Raw genomic sequence first — 22637 nt, 5'->3', positions numbered from 1 at the left:
AGTTGTTTTTTTTTTTTTTTATCCATGTTATACTGGTACTGCATAATAAAAAATAACCTGTCGTCTGAGAATATCTCTATTCGAATTGCTGGGTTTTGTGTTTTTTTTTCTCTTTGGTCTGTGGTTCAGATTCAGAATGAGTTAGATTTTTTGTGATTCTCACCCAATGTTTCAACCATTTATTCTGGCACCCTATAATTCAAGAAACGAAATTTAACTCCTACTTGGAAATGAAATATAGAGGAAAATTCCAATGCAAGCTTCATTGTCGATTATAATGGGAGTTGGACAAAACCTTGATGGGTTTTTTTAAAGAAGGTATTTTCTTCTACAGAGGCAATTATGCACTGACAATTGAAGTTAATGGTTTTGTTTTAATTTTAACAAATGTGGGGTTGGCTGAGTACCTCTTAATTTGAGTTTGGACAAAGAGAGGTATAATAATAAGCTCTCACATGGATGGTTTACAAACTGCTTTAATATAAGCTATTCTCATTTGATCCTCACAGCAACACAAAGAGAAGGCAATTATTATTTTCCTGATTTTAGGGTTGATGAAAGGGAAGCACAGATTGTAAACTCTATGAGGACAAGGACAGTTGGTCTCATTCGCCCCTGTATTTCCAGCACCTGAAATAGGGACTGGCATACAGTAAGCTCTCAAGAACTATTTGATGCATGAGACGAATGGGAAGGATGCATTAAATGGCTTCACTAAGGTTAAAAAAAAAATTAGTAAATGGGAGGCCAGGGCATGAATATATATCTTATAGTTCCAAAAACACTGCCCTGTTTTCTTGTTTTTGTTTTTGTTTGGCTATTCATTAGTAGTTATCCCATCCCTCCTGTTTTCTCCTTCCTGCTCCCCACCTCCCAAATAATGTTTGTGAATTCTTTCAAATTCTGTATACATTAAAAAAATATTTCTTCTCAGGGCGCCTGGGTGGCTCAGTCGGTTAAGTGTCTGACTCTTGATTTCAGCTCAGGTCATGATCTTGGGGTGATGGGATGGAGCCCTACATGGGGCTCTGCGCTCGGAGGGGAGTCTGCTTGAGCTTTTCTCTCCCCCTCTGTTCGTCCCTACTGTGCGTGCGTGTGTGCTCTCTCTCTCAAATAATAAATAAATCTTCAAAGTACACACACACACACACACACACACACACACACATTTCTTCCTTTAGTTTTAAATACTCTTAGCCAATAAAAATAGCTGGAAAACAAAGGGTATTTTTTTATTTTTCTGTTCTTTCTCAGTTTTGATAATTACTGCTATCACAGCATCCATGTTCACCGAAAGCAATAAGCCTGAAAGATGTGAAAATCTTTGACATCAAGTCACTGAGTGTGAAAATAGAACTCTATTGAGAAGATAATATGATCAGAAAAAATTTCAGGTAATATATTTTACCCACAAAAACTGTCATTTCTTACTCTGGAAGGAAAAGCCTCCATTTTGTGGGCTGTTGGGACAGTTTTGAGACTGAGACAGTAGAAACCTGAAACACCTTCTAGCCCCACAGCCTTTGCCCATTCTGCTCTTGTAGAAAAATATTTCCCTTGGAGGGGAGGAACTATCTCATATGTAAAAAAAAAACAAAACAAGACAAACAAATAACCCAGAAGCTTTTCTTACCTAGTCCTACTGAAATAAAATAAAACAAAAGATTAGATTTCATACCAGACTCTCACAAATTGTTGCTAATAATTTCATACTTTCTCAATCGTTTTAAGATCTGAGTTTGCTAACCCCCACTCCCATACACACCTTTTCTTTTTTGGGCCCCATAATGATGTGCTCTGGCTCTGATCTGTAAACAATAACGTGTATAGGTACTTCACACGTACAAAAGAGACCTACGTGTTTAGACATGAAGTATCTTCACGTTTACACTCAATTACATTGCTTATATGGCATTTTCGAGGGAGCCAGTCCCCATAAATCCATAGATTTCAGATTTGTTTCCATGGCAATCCTATGCCCAGCTAAAAGCATTCCTGAGTTAAATACTTCTTTTTAAAAGTTTTCAGACACCCAACCCCTGGGCTTTCCACTGGCTGTCTTTTCTTTATTAAAGACTTTATTTATTTATTTGGGGGGGGGGTGGGCAGAAGGAGAGGGAGAAGCAGACTCCCCATTGAGCAGGGAGCCTGACAATGCTGGGCTCATCCAGGACCCCAAGATCATGACCTGAGCCTCTGGCAGAAGCTTAACTGACTGAGCCACCCAGGCGCCCACCGCTGCCTTTTCTTGTTGTAAGTTTAATCTCGTGACAATGTTCTTGGCTCCTCTCCCTACTCCTTCACCTTTTCTTCTCCCTTCCTCCTTCCCAGGCCTCAAACCTAATTCTTCTTTCCTTGTCCCCTGGAAAGTAGTTTAAACATTGTTCATTTCTACTTTAGCTTCTGCTACTACCCCCTCAGCCAAGCATCTCATCAAGAATTTTCCCAAATCATTCCACAGACGAAATCTAGTCTGAAAATGCATTTTTTATACTCTGATTTTACACACTCAGAGGTTTTGTTTTTCTTCAGACAGTTCTATTATAATGTTCCAGTGACATACCAGTAGTCGTGGTTGGTGGATGGTGGGGGAGGGGAATCTAAGCTAGCAGCACTGCCCCCTACATCTCGGCCCCCTGGGGAGAGAAGAATTCAGTCATAGACAAATTGTGAGGCACAACTGATTTAGAGATCTCTGGGAAAACAACTTATCTTAAGCACAGAGAAAGTAGAGCAAGTTTGGTCCAGAAATAATGCCCCCCCTCATTAAAGGGCCAAGCTGATTCTGACTACAGCACTAGTCATTCATTTTGTCCCCATTTATTCATTCATTCCTTCCTATGAGTACTGACTATGGCCCAGGAGCTGTTCTGGGTACTAGGAATAGAGCAACAAATAGAAAATAATCTCTTGGAGCATGCATTCCATAAGGAAATACAGATAATAAATTGGCTAAATCAGTTAAATATATGATGTGTTAGCTAGTGATACCTGCTAGAAAGACGTAAAGGAGGTAAAGCAGGGTAGCAAGTGTTCTTCCAAATCAGCCCCTCCTGGGTTTGTGATGTAACTGTAAAACGCACAACAAAGCGTAAAAAGTGTAAAAAAGTGATGTCGGTGTAAAACGCACAACAAAACAAAAAGAGCCAATTTCATACACTAATTCTGAGAGATGCTGAGGGCACCAGGCAACGCTCGATTAGCTCAGCATAAGTACAACAAAATAGGGGAATAGGAATTCTGTTTGAGTAGAACAGTGTTGACATGGAGTTCCTTCCAGAGGCAGCAGTTGGGGCTTGGAAGGGTTGTGGGGCCCAAAGGCACGAAGATCTTAAGACTTGGGAGCATGCCAGGCTTCTGAGCCGAGGCAGCAGGAATCGCGGTGGGCTCAGCCTCGGAGCCTGGACGCCGCATCAGAGGCAATGGCACTGGGTTTGTCAGCAACATGGGAATCGCAGCCTGCAGACCTCCACAGGGGAGCGGGCCGGAGAGACAGCAGCCCGGACACAGTGGGTCGATGCCCTGATCTTGTGGTGTCTGTGGAGCGGCTGGCTTTCTGAGTGTAGTTCTGACACACGTGTTGGTTGACAGTCATGTTAAATGCATGAGTTAGATGGAAGTGAAACCGGTTTGTCAATGATGGGAGTGGACTGTTTGCCGAGTAAGTTTTGAGTATTGCAAGAATCCAAGTTCGTGGGCCTCTTCACAGCGCAGGAGCTACGGACATGACCTATTAATCTGCATTTTTAGCCTCTTCTTCATCTAAGTACAGAAGAAACAACCAGCGAAACAATATATCGAACCCTAATGTGAAGCATTGGCCAATATCCATGGTGTAAATACTTGTCAAAACTCTCAGTGTGGTTGACTTCCAGCCACCAAGGAAGACGGAGTTGGCAAGAAATGTGCAAGAGTGCCCCCCCCCATATATACTACAGCATTTCCGCCATAATGCAAGTCACATCAAGAGGATAGATAATAAGAAAGGTAGTAAAATATTTAGGAAGTGATGAATTTTTAATATTTACTACCTCTGCTTTAAGAAGTAATGTATTTAATTCTAAGTTTACACATTATGGTTTTTAATACCGGCTATGTTTAACAAACAGCTAGTAAAACTTCTGCAAATTTAATGCTGGCTCTTGTGAGTCAGTACAAGTATGCTATCACACACCACTGGTGAGTACCAGCGCTATATAAATATAGGTTATTATTAGTAATGTGACTTCATTTTTATTCTCAGACCCAAATTGCCCCAAAAAGGCAAGTTTAAAAACAAAATGCTTTAGTCCTTTAATTTTACTGTTTGCTTTGATTGGACTGGGGCTTTTCTTTGAATATCTAAGTAACAGATATCCAAATCTCTTAGGTACATAAATGAGCAGATAATAGTATCAGCCATTAGTTGTTGATTCCTGCTAGCTTTCCTCTCAAGAAGGTGACTATTCACTGATGACTCCCTAAATTCTATTTCTTTATTGCATTCAGCTATGTATTACCTATAATCACTACTATCTAATATGTATTAGATTGAGCCAGACAGAATCACTGTTATCCAACATTTTTGACCTAGAAAAACAGTAATTTCGTATGCTTCAATCAAATTATCTTTGCTCTAGTCAAACTGGTGCTGATGTTCCTCTGTCATTTGTGTCTCTGTGTTCATGCAATTTTTCGCATCTGAAATAATCTTTCTCCTCCCTTCTGCTACTTCAAACCTCTCATCTTCGAAGACTTAACTCCTACTTTCACCTCTCCCACAAATGTAGCCCTGATCACTCGAATCTTCATTAAACAATTTTAAGCGTTGTCTCTCCTGACCTTTTGTGATACTTATATGTACACCACATAATTGAGCACAATTATAATCTGTCTCATATTATTTGTATTGTTTCTCGCATTAGTCTTCTCTGTAACTAGACAGTCAATTCTCTGAAGGGAGAAACGAGAAGTTAACAACATGAAGCCCCTTTTCCCCCTCTGTCAAATGGAGAGATAATGATGTCAACACCTTGGGTGATGTTAGGGTTGTATGATAAATCTGGATTATATAGATTCTTCTCTGGAAATTTAAAGCGAATGTAATCTACTTAAAATGTTTTGAATAATTCATGGAAAGGTAAGATTATCATTGTATTATGTCTGGCTTAAGAATGAAAAGTATTGTTATAGTTATTTTTTAGGTAATGCTTTTTGGTTTGACTCAACTTACCAGTCTTCCAAACTGATACCTAAAAATGGCACAGATAAATGGATAAATAGACAGACAGATAGATGTTGGTGGGGGGCACAGATACGTTTAAAAGTTGAAACACCCTGGGATTCCTGTCTAGTCGAGTGTACATTAGGATGTTGTGGTTCTTACTACCTAAGAATAAAATTCTTGTCATTTTATCATTCCTGAACCTAGAGGGGTTTTTTTGGTACGGTAATAAGTGCTAGCATTTATGAAGAACTTCCTGTGTTCTAAGGACTTTGCTGAGTGTATTTGCTTATTGTATTCAGACAACAGCAACGAAGTATTTTCTATTATTCCCATTTCACAAATGAAAAAAATATGTCATCTATTTTTTGAGATAGTGAAAAAAGTAACTAAATGACGGCATTTGCAAAAATACGAGGAGAGATTTAACGAAGTGAATTTACAACAGTAACTAAATTTTAATTCAGCTTTCTAAAACTCTAGAATGTATTGCTGAAGGGGTATGAAGGGTTATTACCAATACTAGTAAAGTGAATCCCGTATGAACAAGGCATAATTTCTAAAGCAGTATATATAGATGGAAAAAAAAAGTTTTGTAATGACCACTGCTTTCAGGGATGATGGTATATAGTCATTCACTCATTTCTTCTTCTTTTTATTGAACACATACTGTATACAAGGCATACTTAAATCTACTAGTAACTTCTTACTTGTCCATTGAAAGGAACTTAAGTTATTGTATGAATTTTGATTAAGCTGATTACAAAATTTTGAAACACAATGGAACCCAAATGAGGGCCAATGCTCATTTCCTAAATGAACATTTTATGTGCAAACAAACAGCTGCTGGAATTCAACAGAATTTAAAACAAGCTGTTTGTAAATTTTACTGACAGCTGTTTTTGGTGATTTTTGTCAACAGAATTTTCCTGCTTTGCATCACAGCGTTTTTTTATTATAGTGTCCCCTCAAAGAAAAACTTGCTTGCTTTAATCACGTTTACCGAGATTTATGACTCGATGCTTATTCAGTGGTAGAGCTTCTCAACACAAAATGTCAGTGAGCCTGTTATAAATTGCTTCTGGCATTCCTACTCTATCTTTTATTTGGCTGGGAGTATTTCCACCTGAAAGTGATAAATTCCTGCTATAACCGCTTTATGTGCTTCAGTAATTACACTGTACAGAAAAAGGGGGTTTCTACTGAGGTGTCTCCTTAAAAATAGCAAGCAATAAAAGGCAGTGGAATGGGCTGAACTCTCAAGTCTATTGAACAAAAACAATGACCAGTGACATATCTGTGTCAGACTGTATTTGATAAATGATTGGGAAATACCGAAGACACCCAAACCTTTAAAACCACTGCAGTAGGGACGTATTAATGTAACTGTGTCCTTAGACTAGTTACTTTTGATCCTGTGACAGAAATGTGGCAGATGCCTGCAAGAATGAAGCTAACATTCTTTTAAACACCATTTCAAAAGATCTAGATGCTTCTGGGGACTTGGGTAATTTTTCAGTAAATGGCAAGGTCTACGTGACATTGAGACTGTGTCCTTATGTGCAAGTCAGAGACAGCAGCATGTCAAAACAGTTCCGTATACTCCACTGCAGCCCATACCTTGACCACTAGATACATGCACAACTGTACCAATCAAGAAGAGATCCACATTGGTCTGGAGTGGTGGGTACTGATGAGTTTGGGCCATAGTTTGTTTGTTTTTGTTCATACAAGCTGTCTATAGTACACAGAACAAAATCATTGCTTTTCATTGCCAAGGATTTTTTGCTCTTAAAGGGTGAACAGAATGTTGTCAATAAAAGATCTCCAAGTTAATTGAAAAAAAACCATAAAGATTTTTTTGTCACCTGGTCCTAACACCATGCCATGGATGGTGTTAGGAATCCAGTGGATATTCCTTTGAGAGGGTACTAAAAAAAACATTATGGTCATTACACAAAATTCAAGCCACCTTTCAGATTTACTGTGTCATATTTGCAAAGGAATTGCCACGGCAAGTGTCTCTGCTCCGATAGTCATGAAATGAGTGGCTCTTTCTTACTCAGAATATGTACTCTTTCTTAAGAGAATTTTCAAGCAAGGATAACTGGCTTAGTGCTGCTCAAAAATGCTAGAACTAGTCCTAAAATTGGTAAAATGTACTGAGCGCTTGTTGTGAATTAAGCTTATTGCGAATATAGGTATTAAAGCACCGTACAAGTCCATTGTGAAGGGATGTCCATTGGTCGTGCTGCGCTACTGGTTTAGAACATTTTTCACAATTTGTAATTCCTTTCTCACAGCAACCCTACGAGTGCGAGGTTGGTATACATTCATTCTAAATTTACAAAAGATGAAACTAAGTTCCAAAATAGGTTAAAACAGTGGGCCCCTGGGGACCGTCCTAGGAAATGGCAGGGCGTGGTCTGTAACCCAGTTCTGCCGCACCCCAGAGCTCTATGCACTTCATCATTATGCCACACTGGGTTCCAGAAAAAAATAGCATGCACCTTATGACTTCAACTTAGGTTAAGAGCATTTTCACGTAGGAAGGCTAGCTCAGGCAAATGTAGAGAGCACAGAACATGCTCCTCGATGCCCTGGAGGTTTGTTCTAGGCCTTCAAGGGTCACATTCAATTGTTCTTTATTAATTGTTCTCAAACTGCAGTTTTTCGGGGGAGTCTAGGTTTCATAGAGGTCCTTGCAAACCATATTTATATCTGACACACGGAATGTATGTAAAAGAGTCAAAATGGTTGATTCCACTGCCTGACACCATAATTAAGAGCCAGAGAAGAATTTGTGTACATGCTGAATTCGGGAGATAGCTTCCCATGCTGTGACTGGAGAGCCTTGGTATTATGTTTGTCCCATTTTGCTCGTTAAATATGTTTATCCAAGTGAATATGAGGAAGATTTACTACTTTGTGAAATCCTTCACAACACAACAGAAGAAAAAAAATTAGCATTTAGACTGTTTTCAACAAACTGTTATATTGAACCTGCAGATCAGGAAAGAGACCAGATCGAGATGCCTTTGGAGTACAGTAGCACCACAGATGGTAACCAGTGCAGTGAGGAAGGGCATGGAGAGAGAAGGATCGGTAAACAGGCTCAAGCAAGCCAATTTATCTGCCTCAGAATGCCTGTAGGACCCGTTTTACACTGGGTAGGCCGAATAATTTTGGAAGAGCCGAAGGTACTGGGGAATACTGCTGAGCTAGAAGAGAGCAGACTAGGAGCAAAATGGAACAACAAATCTAAACTCCGATGTCGTTGGGAGGTCCTTGTGGTGGCACAGAAAGGGAATTAAGACATTTAGTCCCTTTTAAAGAGAAGACAAGCTGTTGCGAATGCCCTAAGCTAAGGCTTTACCAACACCCTATAGATGGACTGGATTTTCCTGGGAAGTTTCTGTCTGGAAGCAGAGTTTCAGGATCTGAAGCATTCTGGGTGTACCTCATCCTGGATCGGTTGCCCATCTTTTATGCACACTCATAAGTGCACATGGGAGAAAGAACTTGTTCTTGAAATTCAGGATCCAGGGCTGAGAGTAAGGGTTGATTCAAAAACACAAATCTCATACCACCTCACACCTGTCAGAATGGCTAAAATCAGAAACACAAGAAACAGCAAAATTTGGCAAGGATGTGGAGAAAAACTCATGCACTTTTGGCGGGAATGCAAACTGTTGCAGCTGATGTGGGAAACAAAGGCAAAAGAAATGTAGCTTAAATGAAAATCTCCTTACAACTGGCAGCCCACTGACAGATACCTGAGACATGCAGAGCGTGACCTTCCTCAAGGAGTTCGTGGCTGCCTCAGTGTCTTCATATTTAAAAGTAACCTTACCTTGGCGGCAGCTGGCCCCTCAAGGTCCTGAAAGCCTTGCTTCCGGATTCCTTGGAGTCTGGCCCTATCCGTAACCCCCGCTAATTAGAAAGCATCCCAGTATAGCTCTTCTGCCCACAGGTCCTGTCCCTTGAGGAGGGAAGTGGTTAAGGTCTAGGCGGGAGAGATTTAGGAGGCCCCTGCCTTGGCTCAGAAACTTCCTGGCAGGTGGAGACGCTGAGACACAGCGGAATGAGAGGTAAGGGAACAGACCAAGACAGAACGAGAATCTCAAGGCCACAAGCTTCCCGGTCAGTTCTCAATAGGAGTCTGCCACTAAAAGCCCTACGTGGCAACCCATTTGGGACCCCTCTCACTCTAGAGAGCTTTTTTCTTTCCTTTCGGCTCTGACCTTCACTTAATAAACTTTTACTTCGCTTCATCCTTTTGTGTGTGTGAGGTTCATTCTTTGACTCTGTGAGACAAGAACCCTGCAGTCCTGCAATGCAGCCACTGTGGAAAACAGAATGAAGATTCCTCACAATGTTAAAAATAGAATTATCATATGATCCAGTAATTCCACAACTGGCTATTTAACCCAAGGAATACAAAATCACTAATTAGAAAAGATACATGCACCCTATGTTGATTACTGCATTGTTTGCAATAGCCAAATATGGAAGCAACCCAAGTGTCCATCCATAGATGAATGTATAAAGATACACACACACACACACACACACACGCATAGACACACAATGGAATATTACTCAGCCATAAAAATAATGAAATCTTGCCATTTGCAGCAACATGGATAGATCCAGAGGGTATTATGCTAAGTGAAATAAGCGTGTCAGAGAAACACAAATACCGTATGATTTCACTCCTACGTGGAATTTAAGAAAACAAATGAACACAGAAAAAAAAAAAGACAAACCAAGAACAGACTCTTACATACAGAGAACTGGTGGTTACTAGAGGGCACATGGGTGGGGAGATAGGTGAAATAAATGAGGGAGATTAAGAGTACACTAATTTATTTTTTAAAATTTTATTTATTCATTTGACAGAGAGGGAGTAAGGGAGGCAGGCAGAGGAAGAGCGAGAAGCAGACTCCTTGAGCAGAGAGCCCATCATGGGGATCGATCCTAGGGCCCCGAGATCATGACCTAAGCTGAAGGCAGACACTAACTAACTGAGCCACCCAGGTGCCCCAAGAGTACACTAATTGTGATGAGCACCGAGTAATGTATAGAATTGCTGATCACTATATTATACACCTGGAACTAATATAACACTGTGCTAATTATACTGGAATTTAGCAAGTAAAAGTAAAGTGTCAGCCACTTGCACTGTAACAGGCAGGGCTGGAAGGAAGGAAGTGGAAGGGAAAATTACAGATGGGAGAGTAACCTTGCTTATTCTTTTGATGAGTTTATTATGGCCACCATCAAACAGCTGCTGGGAATTTCATGAGATTTGGCAAAAGGTAATGGGGCAATGGCAGAGGGAAGGAAAAGGAAACTAATGGGAGGAAGATCTCACTGCCCGTGTATCACAATTCATTTAGCAGCACTGTTACAAATAGGCCAGTGACAACTGTTTGGTCCTTACAGCATTTTAACAAAATGTTAAATTTGCATTTACTCTCATCTGTTACATATGTTCTAATTATTTTTAATTTTTTTTTTTAAAAGATTTTATTTGCCAGAGAGAGCGCACAGGAGAGAGAGCGCGCACGCCAGAGTACAAGCAGGGGAAGCGGCAGACAGAGGGAGAAGCAGGATCCCTACTGAACAAGGAGCCCAGTGTGGGACTCAATCCCGGGACCCTGGGATCATGACCTGAGCTGAAAGCAGCTGCTTAACCGACTGAGTCACCCAGGCGTCCCACATTATGGACTAATTAAAAAAGCATCTGATAAAAATATTCAGTGCTATTCTGTGGTAAGTAAAGCATTAACAGAACTGGTTATAAATCATCTTCATATTAGCTACCATTGATTGAGTACTTATGATGCAGGTGATTCCACATTTATCTCCTTTAATAATCCTCCAGAGCTACAGAATAAATATTATTCCCACCTTATAGGAAACTAATGTTCAGACGACTTAAGACTTGATTTAAATCACATAATTATTTAGTGGAGGAAGTGGGATTAGAAGTAGGACTGTCTGGCTCCTGAAATCCCCAATTTACTCCATTACACACACCATAGCATCTCTTTAAGTTTAACATTTCAAGTCTTCTAGAGTTTGATTTCTGAGGCTCTGCAGAGTAAGCAATGGCTTAACAGGATTAATAATCAATTTCTTGATTACCTGTGAGTTAAGAAAAAAATTTGGTTAGTTTACTATATTACAGGTCAGTTAAAATACCCTATAAGATCTTAGTTTTACCCATTCTGCTTCTACTAACCAAGTATATTTATTTGGAAATGTTTTAGATGGCTACAGTGTAGCCTAAGCATTGGAGGGGACGTGGGTGGACACAGGGCTATCAACCAGAAGGCTATGGGAACAATCTAGTTGAGAATGAGATGAAGGGCCTGTAGTGGAGTGAAGACAGAAGTGGGTAGATTTGAGAGTAAGTCGGGGGAGGGGGAGAGGAATGCAAAGATTCGTCAGTGGATTGGATAGGGAGGGTGAAGCGGGCTCAGTAGCTGTTATCCATATAATATGGTAATCAATAAAGGATTCTTATGTGGAGGGCAGACACATCTTTAACAAAACAAAAACCCGGAAAAGGTGAAGGAGAGGAGAGAGATACTTTTTTAGGAGTAAAGAAGGTGGCACATTCAGTGTCATGATCAAAACTTTTCCAAGCTTTACGGTAGTCGACACAGCACTCCTTAGAGATCACTCTCAACTAAAAGTTCCTCGGTCTGTGACTTTCCTGCCGTTAAGCCCTGCCGAAGGACCCTAGAGCCTCGGTTCAGGAAAGTCAAGGATTTGCCTTTTTTCTCGTTTTCACCCCTCCAGGCGGTCTGGACCCCGCCCCCTTTCCCAGCCAACCGCAGGCCCCAACCCTCCCGGTCCCGCGCGCTCGGACTTTTGGCGCGTTTCCGCGGCCCCGCCCCTCCAGCCCCGCCCCCCAGCGTCCCGCCGGGCCAGACTCGGAGACCGCTCGGGCCGGGGTCGGGTCTCAGGCCTGCGGCGTCTCGGTCGTTGCCCGAGCCCGCCGCGGCTCCAGCTCTGGGAGGAGCCCCTCCCGGGAAGGCTGGGCGATGCCGGGCAACCGGCAGCCGAGGGTCCGCTCCGGAAACGAGCCTCGTCCCGCGCCCACCATGGAGCCGGAGGGGCGCGGGGCCTGGGCCCACAGCCGCGCCGCGCTCGACCGGCTGGAGAAGCTGCTGCGCTGCTCACGTTGGTAAAGACGGACCCTTGGGCGGGTTGCCTCGAGGGAGGGGGGCAGGGGTCGCCCCAATCTCGGGGGGGGGCGGGGATCTTTTCACACCCCCGGATCCCTCTTCCCATTGCCGTCCTGCAGTCGGGCCGGCGAGCAGAGTTAGTACCTGCCCGGGGATCCGGTGTTAGTTTTCCCCTCCCTGGTCCCCAATCACAGCCTTTCTGCGCGGCTTTCTTGCCATTTCTTCACTAAACCCAACTAAGATGGTTGTTTTCGAACTTTAGCGGGCCGAAGACTCCGCTGGAGGTGTGGTTAAAAATGCAGATCCCAGGCCCCGCCTCCAGACTTTGAATTTGGAGGGCTGGGGTGGGGCTAAGACTTCTGCACTTTTTAACGGGGCCGCGATCCCTAGTCGCTGAAGTAATCACAGAGAGCTGTAAAGTTAGAAGCAGCTGTCACTCATTGCTGAGCTGGCCCTTTGACCGTTTCTCCGTAGTCGCTCTTTCTGGGGAGAGTTTTGGGTGCCCTTGTTGGAGGTAGATTGAAGATAGCAGTGTGATGGACGCCGCCATTCTTTTTCTCATTCAGTTTCTCATTTCCTTGGTTTAGGTAAATACCTGTACGACTCGGGGTTCCAGCTCTTAGGATGCTGTTTATTATCATTTTTTGTTCCTTGCTTTCTTTCATGCTATTGCACCATGGGAGTCTTCTCACTTCCAGGTTTTCATTATATTTGAAGACATCATTTTCATGACTGGTACTCCATGCTGCTTTTCCTGTAGCTTTTTGTACTGTACAAACCAAGGAGGTTTATAAAACGCAAGAAGGACTTGTCACCCTTTTCATTTCTTCCAAAAGCATTGATTGAGCACCTGCTGTGTGTACAGCTCAGTATTTCTGCATCAGTATCACTCAGGTTTTCTGCTTGTAGCTGTCCTGACTGTATTTCTTTTTGGACTTTGTTTTGATTTGGTTTTTTTCCCTCTGATTTCCAACCTGCAGAACTTAGATGTACGTGGAGTACAAGTAACACCGCAGCTTTTTCTTTAAAAATGAAATGGACTTAACTGTAGGGCGCCTGGGTGGCTCAGTAGGGTAAGCATGGGACTCTTGATTTCCGCTGGAATCAATGATCTCAGGGTCCTGAGATCTAGCCCTGGTGGGGAGTCTGCTTGAAGTTCCCTTCCCTTTCCTTCTGCCTCTCCCCCTGCTCTCCCTTTCTTTCTCTCTCTTCTTTCTCTCAAATAAATTCTCAAAAAAAAAAAAATAAAATAAATGGACTTACCTGTCACAGACTTTTGCACTTAGAATTTGTTTTATAAAAACTTTAAAAAATCATTGCATCCCTTAGAAAAGTGGCACTTTTGCTGGAACACATGAAGACATTCTGAGTTGTGTGTGTTTTTTCATAACACTGGGGTCATCCATCTGAGAATAAATTTAAAACTGGCTCTGCTAGTTGCTATTATAGAAGCAATTATAATCACACCTTCATAGGTCAACAAAAGTTAGACGTTCAGATGGGACATTTCTGCATGGAAGGCGCTAGGGCCGGCAGCAGCATAGTGCTTCACTTAGACTTGGAGAGTCAGGCTGCCTGAGTTCAGGTTCCTGCTTTGACGCTATGGCCCAGGCCATTCAGATTCTCTGCCTCGGTTTCCCCATCTGAGTGATAATAGTGCTCAGCTCATCCCCCTGTGAGGATTCATTAATAATGAAAATTATTATCGAGCACCTGCAAAGTGCTCTTTTGGCATTGGGGATTTGTTAGTGAACAAAGCAGACAAAAACCTCAATCCTTTGATGCTAAGATTCTGTGGGAGGTAAGAAACTAAATGAAATTATACGTGCAAAGTGTTGAGTATGGTGGTTGTCATAGGATAAGTGATAAATAATAGCTGTCTTATAAAAATACAAAGAAGCATAGCCTGCTTGCTGAATGGTTTGGGGAAGACAAAGTAGGTGATTTATAAGAATAATCTATAGGTTGTCCTAAAATCTAATGCAGCCAATTTCACTTTTTATCCCCTACCAAATATTTTTCCAGTTTCTCACTGAAGTGAGCAGACGGTAAGAGCCAAAGGACTGAAAGTGGACATCAGTAACTAGGTCCAGACTTTTAATACAGTTCATTCTGTTGGCTGGAGAATAATAGTGAACTCCAGTGATTTTTCTTAAAAAATTTATGTATGAACCACTGATGGAATAACTAAACGCACCTGTTTCTTTGTATTTTTTAACGTAGGGCTCTGCAAACTTTTTCTGTAGAGTTATATAGTAACTATTTTAGGCTTTGCCGACCACTGTCTCTGTTCTTATCTCTCTGTTTTTTTACAACCCTTTATCTCTTTGTTTTTTACAAAGCAGGGGTGCCTGGGTGGGGTGGCTCTGTAGGTTAAGGGTCTGCCTTCAGACCCTTCGGCTCAGGTAGTGATCCCAGCATCCTGGGATCAAGCCCCCCCATAGGGCTCCCTGCTCAACGGAGAGTCTGCTTCTCCCTCTCCCTCTGCCCCTCTCCCCTGCTCATGTTCTTTCACGAGGGTGCGCTCGCACTCTCTCCCTCTCCCTCTCTCTCAAATAAAATCTTTAAACAAAAATAACAAAACCCAAAAAGCATTCTTAGCTCAAGGCTGTATGTACAAAGACAGTCTACTGACTTGATTTGGTGCATAGGCTATAGTTTGCCAAACTGTTTTAATGAGTAGACTGTCTTTAAGTTTAAAGATCATTCTCAGTGTAAAATTTTATCTTACATGAGGTTTAATTTTTAGAAATGATTTTGCATTCTTCTCGGTGTCTCCTTATGTTTTGGCACTGTCTGTAATGAATAAAGCATGGCCGGTTGCTCCTTACTCTTGGGGTTGGGGAACCAAATCCATTCTTTCCACCTCTGCCTTTTCCTAGTAGTTGCCTGACATCATTGCTTGAAAGGAGAACTCTGGATGGTCTGCTTCTTGCTTTTGCTACCCACCATTCATAGCAGTGTCATATTATTTGAAATTGTGTGTCAGTATGCCCTTTTACAGAGTTTCAAAGTTCTACCCAGTGGGCTAGTGATTACCCCGATTACCCTCACATTCAGCTTGCAGCTGTCATCTATATTGTGTTCCCAGGTGTCACCTGTCTCGTGTAGCATATTGGATCTATTTTGCAGGAAGCATTACTTGCGGGTGAGGGTGGATTGGCTACATTACAGGGCATCCTTTCTTGACCTTTAACATAAGTGTGGCTCCAAGGTGAAGCGGATGAAATTTTTCAAGAGGCCAGATGTGACATTTGTTTTAGGTCCAAGCCTCACAACCAGATAGAAGCTATTTAAAGATTTGGAAAAATGAGACAGGAAGACCATATCCTTTGAGAAGCTGGCAGAAAGCATAGTAATAATGTGTTCCTAAAGGAAGTAGGAAAAAATGATAGGAGCTGTAGTATGAAAGCCCAGGTGTCCTATGACACTATTTTGTGAATTAAAAATAATTAGGTACCTCTTGCCATTTGGGGCGGGGGGGGGGGGGGCTTTGACCTCTACTACAATGTAATTTGGATTTCTAGCATGTTTTAAATCAACTTTTAGTAAAAAGTAAAAGAGTAATCTTGTGATTTTTTTAGGGTAGGTGATTTTATTTCTCTAAATTATCTTTTGTCATTTTAAAGGCGATCAGGATTGTTTTCGCTTATTGCATAGCTTAGTTGTTAAGAGCATTGATTTTGAACACTGACTTCAAATCATGGCTCAGCGATTTTGGGTAAATTATTTTATCTTTGTGTGCTTTTCTCATTTGCAAAATGAAATAGTAGTGGTTTGTATCTTATAAGGTTGTTATGGGAATTAAATGAGTTAATATTTATAAGATACTTAGAGCAATGCCTGTTATGTTCTAAATGCTGTATGAATGTTTGTAAAATACAGGATAGATTTCCTGACCCCAGTGTTAAGCTTTTGCCTTCATTAGTTTTGAATGTTCAGAAGCATTTAATAGGCCAATGATCCTTAAACAGGATAATTACTCCTTTGGCTTGCTGTGGTGCTGATTCTTCATTAGGACCATAAGCGATCAGTGAGGCACTACATTAGGGATGCTGTGGTGAGACTTTTTCTACCCTTAAGGAGCAAATGCTTAACTGTAAGGGATGAAATGTGCACAAAGTTCAGGGAAAATTATGATGAGGGCCAAGGAGATGCAGAGACGAGTACTTGGATGATGCCAGTAGAGGAAAGCTTCATGGCTTTGGAGTTGGGCCTTGGAAAGATTTTCATAGATGGAGACAGGTGGAATGCGCTAATCGCAATATGCTAAAAGGTACTATAGAGTAAAGGGGAAGTGAGTCAGGTGGACGAAGAGTTAAGAAAGGGTCAGAGCGGAGGGTGATCAGTGGCTTAGCAACAGACTATTCAGTTGGTTCACATAGTTCCTAAGGCTAGGCAGTTCCTGTAACTTTCCTGTAACTCATCTATAAAACGAGGAAAATGGACTAAATGCTTTCTAAGGCTCCCTCCAGTTTGCAGATTCTATAATTATTAGTTTCCATTGGATGTAAGTTGTTGTTTAAAACTTTCTATTAAAGTTTAACATACATCCAGAAAAGGGCACAAATCATTGGTGTTCAACGCGTATCATATATCCCTTCTACTTGTGGTATTTATTTGCTTATGTGGTATTTTGATTCTTTGATACCTGTTGCTTTCAGTTATACTACACATTTCATAAAGACAGGTTCACATTTGTAGCCGCAGTGCTGAGCACATAGTTTCTTAGTGTTTGTTAAATTAATGAATACATAAAAGAATTTAGGTTAAGTTGGGATCATATTTGAGGAGCCTTTGCAGGTAGAAATACTAGAAGGACCTGGTTAATTTCACTTGCCTCAGAACCATGACTTGCACAGACCCATTACAGGCCTTCACATACCTGGCATTATATAGGGCTTGCGATTGCCAGAGAAACTTACCAGAGACTTTGAGCACCTGTTTCCTAGAGTATAGGGGATCGTCTTAAAGTGGAGTTATTGTTATATGGGTGTGGAACTTAGAGGAGAGATTTCAGGCTGGGAGTGTGCTTTTGACAGTATCTGCGTGTAGATGGTAATTTAAGGCATACTCCTAGAAGTGAGCAGGGAAGTGAATATATAAAGATGAACGGCTGTGTCTGAGCCTTGAAACTCAGCCCTTGAACATTTGGTGGAAGAGGTGAGGCTTTGAGGACAGTTACTTAGGTACTATTTTGCTTTGGAAGAAAGGGAATAGAGGACAGAGTAAACCAGTACTATAGGAGTCAGATAGACCTGATACTCTCTGTGGCTTATCTGTCTCATAACAGTAGATCCTATTATAATTAATCATTAATAGATAGAAGTCTATTGCCCATTTGGCTTTTGCTATATTGGGTCACTGATTTATTCAGTATCAACACTAAACAGACTTGATTTTTAAAAAATTTTTCCCATGTGATTTACTTGACTCTGTTATACAGAGTCACAGAATAAGATGCTTTTCATATCCCTTGTCAACAATTTTGTTTATTCTAAAGATAAATGCAAGAAATTGTTTAATTGGCTTGGAGAGCCTGTTAACCAAATGTGTTGGTCCACACTTAAAAATAACTTGGCGGTTTTCTAAAATGTAAGAGCACTGTGGTAGCTAGCTATCTTGCCTAATGTTAAATAGCAGTTTATCTCATAGAAGCTTAGGGAGCCATTCTGTTAAGAAATAGGCCTGCCTCAGTATTGTAATCTCAGCTGAATTTACTTTCCTTTTCTTCTTTGCAAAGAAATTTTTATTTCAATAGGATCTTTTTTTTTAAAAAAAATTGTTTGTTCTCACTATTTAGTTCTTCCCTAAGTTATAATCCTCTGGCTGTGCCGATCTTTCCAAATCAGCTACATGTAAAGTAACAGAAATATGACTGCAGATGGGAAAAAGAGTAGCTGAATTTTCAAGGTACAGAAATCCTGTTACCATGCAAATGTCTTTTCTTATTCTTCTGGATTTTTTTTCTTTCTAATATATATGTATATCAAACAAAGAATAGAGTAAGGATAGAATAGAATTGTTAATATAAATTCATTTTTGCATGTAGTTTTCCATTCGCTTCATTCACTAAGGATTAATTGAAAATCTGCTGTTCATATAGCACCATGCTAGGGAAGTAATAGTGTGTTGGGGAGCTTAGGAAAAATAAAAGTCAAGATCTCTTGTTTGTAGAGCTACAATCTATTTGGAGACCAGGGGGAAAAATAGGGAATCAAGCAGATAAAATAAAAAATATTTCGCCTTCAGCAGTGCTTTCCAGAGTTCCAACTAGATGCCATCTCTCTGGAGCTTGAGAATGTTTCGTACTTCTCTTAAGTCATATACTAATTTTGCTTATAAAATTACCTCATTCAATTATAAGCCCCTTAGTATATAGATTACGTTGCAGGCAACCTTGTGTCCTTACTGTCTCTGGCACAAGGTACAGATTTTTGCATAAGTGATGGTATGGAAACTAAAATCCAAGAATTTCTGTGCTGCTTTGTTTAGTGTTGTTTTTCTTACATCATCCTGGATAGTATTTGGATGTGTTGGGCTTGAATAGTTTTGGGGGTGGGAGGGAGGAAGGGCATTCTAGGCTGGGGAGAACAGTCTGAGCAGTCCTGGGCTTGGTTTTGGACATTGGGTATTATTGGAGAAATGTTACAGACTGTTGAGAGCAGAGTTTTGTGGAGGAGCAGTATCAGAAGAGGTTGCTTGCTTTGCAGTTATCGGATTGTGAAGAACTGCATATTAAGTTTTTAAAAATTGAAAGTAATACATGCATTCAAATATCAAGGTATGTGGCCTTTATAAGTGAATGACAGGTGAGCCTGAATCCTTTTTTTTTTTTTTTTAAAGAGTTTATTTATTTATTTGACAGAGAGACAGCCAGCGAGAGAGAGAACACAAGCAGGGGGAGTGGGAGAGGAAGAAGCAGGCTCCTAGTGGAGGAGGGAGCCCAATGTAGGGCTGGATCCCAGGACCCTGGGATCATGCCTTGGGCTGAAGGCAGATGCTTAACGACTGCGGCACCCAGGCGCCCCCGCGCCACCCAGGCGCCCCCTGAATCCTTTTCTTTTTCTTTTCTTTTCTTTTCTTTTCTTTTCTTTTCTTTTCTTTTCTTTTCTCTTTCTTTCAAGATTTTATTTATTTATTTGACAGAGAGAGACAGCCAGCGAGAGAGGGAATACAAGCAGGGGGAGTGGGAGAGGAAGAAGCAGGCTCCCAGTGTAGGAGCCTGATGTGGGGCTCCATCCCAGAACGCTGGGATCACGCCCTGAGCCGAAGGCAGCCGCTTAACGACTGCGCCACCCAGGCGCCCCTGAATCCTTTTCTTTAAAGACCCACTGTGATCAGTTTTTTGTGTATCTTTTAATAAGAGGTTGTATTTATGTAAGCCTTATATGCCTCAGATGGGAAGATGCCATACATCATCAGGAGATGTATCATGATATATGTAACCATTTCCTTGTTGGTTAAAATTTAGATTGTTTCTGGTCTTTTGCTGTAGTCTGTGCTGGAGTGAATATCCTCTTGTCCATTGGCCTTTACGTTTTAAAATTTTTTATTAAAATTATACATGAGCATAGTCAACAAAGTCAGGAAGGCAGAGACATAATGAAAACATTCTTTTGCTTCATCTATACTCCAGATAACAACCTCTCTCATCTCTTTCAGCTCTTCAAGATTTACGTCTATATTTCCGAATGATAGGTTTTTATTGCTATTTCTTGAATTTTTCCATTTTAGACATTTATTTATTCACTTTCTAACTTCCTACTCTAAACGATGAGTTTTCTTTATTATTTATTAACTTTCTACCATGGAAGATGACTAGGTATAGAATTTGAAGTACACAATAATTTTCAATCATTATTTTGAAGACCGGGCCTCCCTTGTTACCCTTGAGATGTCTTATACTATTCTCAATCCTTTTAAAAAACATATAGATATTTATGACATTTTAATTATTTCTTAATCTCTGGAATCTCTTGGTATCCTATCTAAGATTATTTGGTGTTTTGAAGTTTCGGTTTTGCAGGCATCTGAGTATCTCTAAAGGATAAATTCCTGGCAGGGGAATAGTTGAATTAAAAGTGGGTGCATTTAAAATTTTGATGTTGTCTGGTTGTAATAGAAATTGTTTCATTCCACAGTATCTTTTCAGCCAAGCTCTAGGCATTGTCAGAAAGCCTGGCTTTGACATAGATCATTGGAGGGAGAATGAGGCCTAAAAGTGCTTTTGGGGAACAGTTTCAGCAGTGGTGGGAGTTAAAGCTAGGGAGGTAAGGAGATGGGGTGAACGCTAGGGTTGAACAGAGAGGCAGGATCTAAAGAAAGTGCTTTTTTTTTAGGCTGGAGGAGTGAGTACCTACCTACCTGTGCATGTTTAGGCAGGTGGAAGAAGAAAGGTGACTATAATGATGAGAATAGACCGCTTTAGGAGACAGAGAGGACAAGGGGTCTGGGGAGAGAGAGAGCAGCACATTTTAGGGACGAGGAGTGACGGCTGGAGATCTTTTCCTCTGAGCCTTAAGGGAAGGATAGGATTATGGAGGAAGAGGTCGGAATGGGTTCAGGTGGTGAAAAGCTCACACTGTTCATCTCGTCAGGTTAATGGGATTTCAGAGCCTGGAGATTGTTTCAAATAGCGTGAATTCATTTGTTTACTCACCGAAAATATAATGCACCACTTTGGTAGAGATACAAAGGTGAAGAAACTACCACCTAAATTTATAGAGACACCTTTATATATCTCTCTTTTTTTTTTCTTTTAGAGAGAGAGAGAGAGAGCAGGGGGAGGGGCAGAGGAAGAGAGAATCCCAAGCCCACTATGCACTGAACCCAACCTGCAGAGCTCCTCTCATGACCCTGAGATCTTGACTTGAGCTGAGATCGAGTCCAGCGCTTAACTGACTGAGCCATCTAGAAAATCCTCGTTCTGTCTTCTTGTCATTGTTATTCACATCCTGAGAGTAGGCGGGGAAGGAGTGGACTGCGGGGCCTATCTGCATTATGGGTTGGCCTCCGTGAGTGTCTAAGAGGTCAGTGGAAATAGGGTGGTGGTGAAGGTGGCTGTGAAGTAACTGTGCCTAGCGAATCCAAGGAGCTAAGGAACGGAGTGGTGTTCTCTCAAGGTGAAGAGCGACCTGAAGGTGGAGGTCTGGCCGGAGTGATGGAATAGGGAATTATTCTGATGGGGGAGGTGAAATACCACCACTTCTGAGATCTTAGAGCAGAGCTTGTAATGAAGTAGAATTCAACACACTCGATTAGGAGGTAAGAGAGGAGGTCTGGTAGATGAAATCGTGAACAAAAATTGCAGGCGGAACGTGATCGCCGGAGCGGAGATGATCTTAATTGCTGGAATCGCAGACGTGGCTGGCACGTCACGAGTCATATTTTTATCTCTGTGATCTGTGTAGTGTGATAGAAAAATCAGATATTGTGAGTTTTAAAAAAGTAATGGGTTTTATAATGTCAGTGAGCACCATTTTTGGTATCTTGAGGATAACATTGTAGGTATATACTCTGTTTTTAGCATTCTTTCTGAAAGCTCAATTTCACTTTAATGTTTGTATCTATTAAAATGTGCAGTGTGATACTTTTGATCTTTCACGAAATGTGGAAAACTGTTTTTATTGATATGTGGTAATGTGTACAGAGGTGATTGGATAATAATGGTGTAAATACCTAAAGGTCCTAAGGTTAGTGTAACAAACCAAGCACAAAAAATGTTCATCCTTTGAAAGCTTTAGTTCTCCTGTTTGCTCTCACTGCGTTATACCCTCTGAAAATAATGACTTGATGTGTTTATTAATAATAAGTACTGTTACTGTCTGAGGATTATCAAGTGTCTCAGGTATTTTGATGGACACTAATTGTGTTTCTGTCTCTCTTCCCCCAATGCCATGAAGCTCATTCAGTCTGCAGAATGTCAGCCTGATGATTCCTATTTGCAGTTGCTTAAAGTACAGACCAGTCAACTAATTGTGAACTGAAAGAATGGCTGTATTTTTGGCGAAATGTAAATGGCCCCTTAACAATAGCCAGAAACCAGTGTATTCCTATGGGAAACCGTGAATTCTTAGGGTCAAAGTGATCAGATGTCCTGATTTTCCTGGGTCAGCCCTGGTTTATACCTGCTGTCCCAGTGTCCTATTCAGTTATCACACCCTTCACTCTCAGGAATGTTCTCATATGGATCATACGTGGTCATTCTATTTTTAGATTTATTTCAAAAT

At 41.1% G+C, this 22637-nt stretch overlaps 1 protein-coding gene across 5 annotated transcripts in view; it reads left to right on the top strand.

Annotated features, from left to right (window-relative positions):
* BARD1 (BRCA1 associated RING domain 1) overlaps positions 1-22637 on the top strand; it is a 149139-nt gene that overhangs the window by 65233 nt on the left and 61269 nt on the right. For 2 of the 5 annotated variants that reach the window (XM_045806668.2, XM_045806666.2), the window contains exon 1: positions 11909-12404. In XM_045806668.2, the coding sequence (XP_045662624.2) occupies positions 12262-12404 (143 nt within the window). In that variant the 5' untranslated portion in view covers positions 11909-12261. Of the gene's footprint in view, positions 1-10732; positions 10982-11908; positions 12405-22637 lie in introns of those variants that run through there. The other 3 variants (XM_045806667.2, XM_045806665.2, XM_045806669.2) reach the window with 2 other exon arrangements.

This window comes from Ursus americanus, chromosome 1 (genome assembly GCF_024610735.1).
Source record: "Ursus americanus isolate L20-20 chromosome 1, mUrsAme1.1.p, whole genome shotgun sequence".
NCBI lineage: Eukaryota > Metazoa > Chordata > Mammalia > Carnivora > Ursidae > Ursus > Ursus americanus.
Note: the sequence above shows the minus strand (reverse complement) of the source record. Positions and strands in the feature narration are given on the sequence as shown.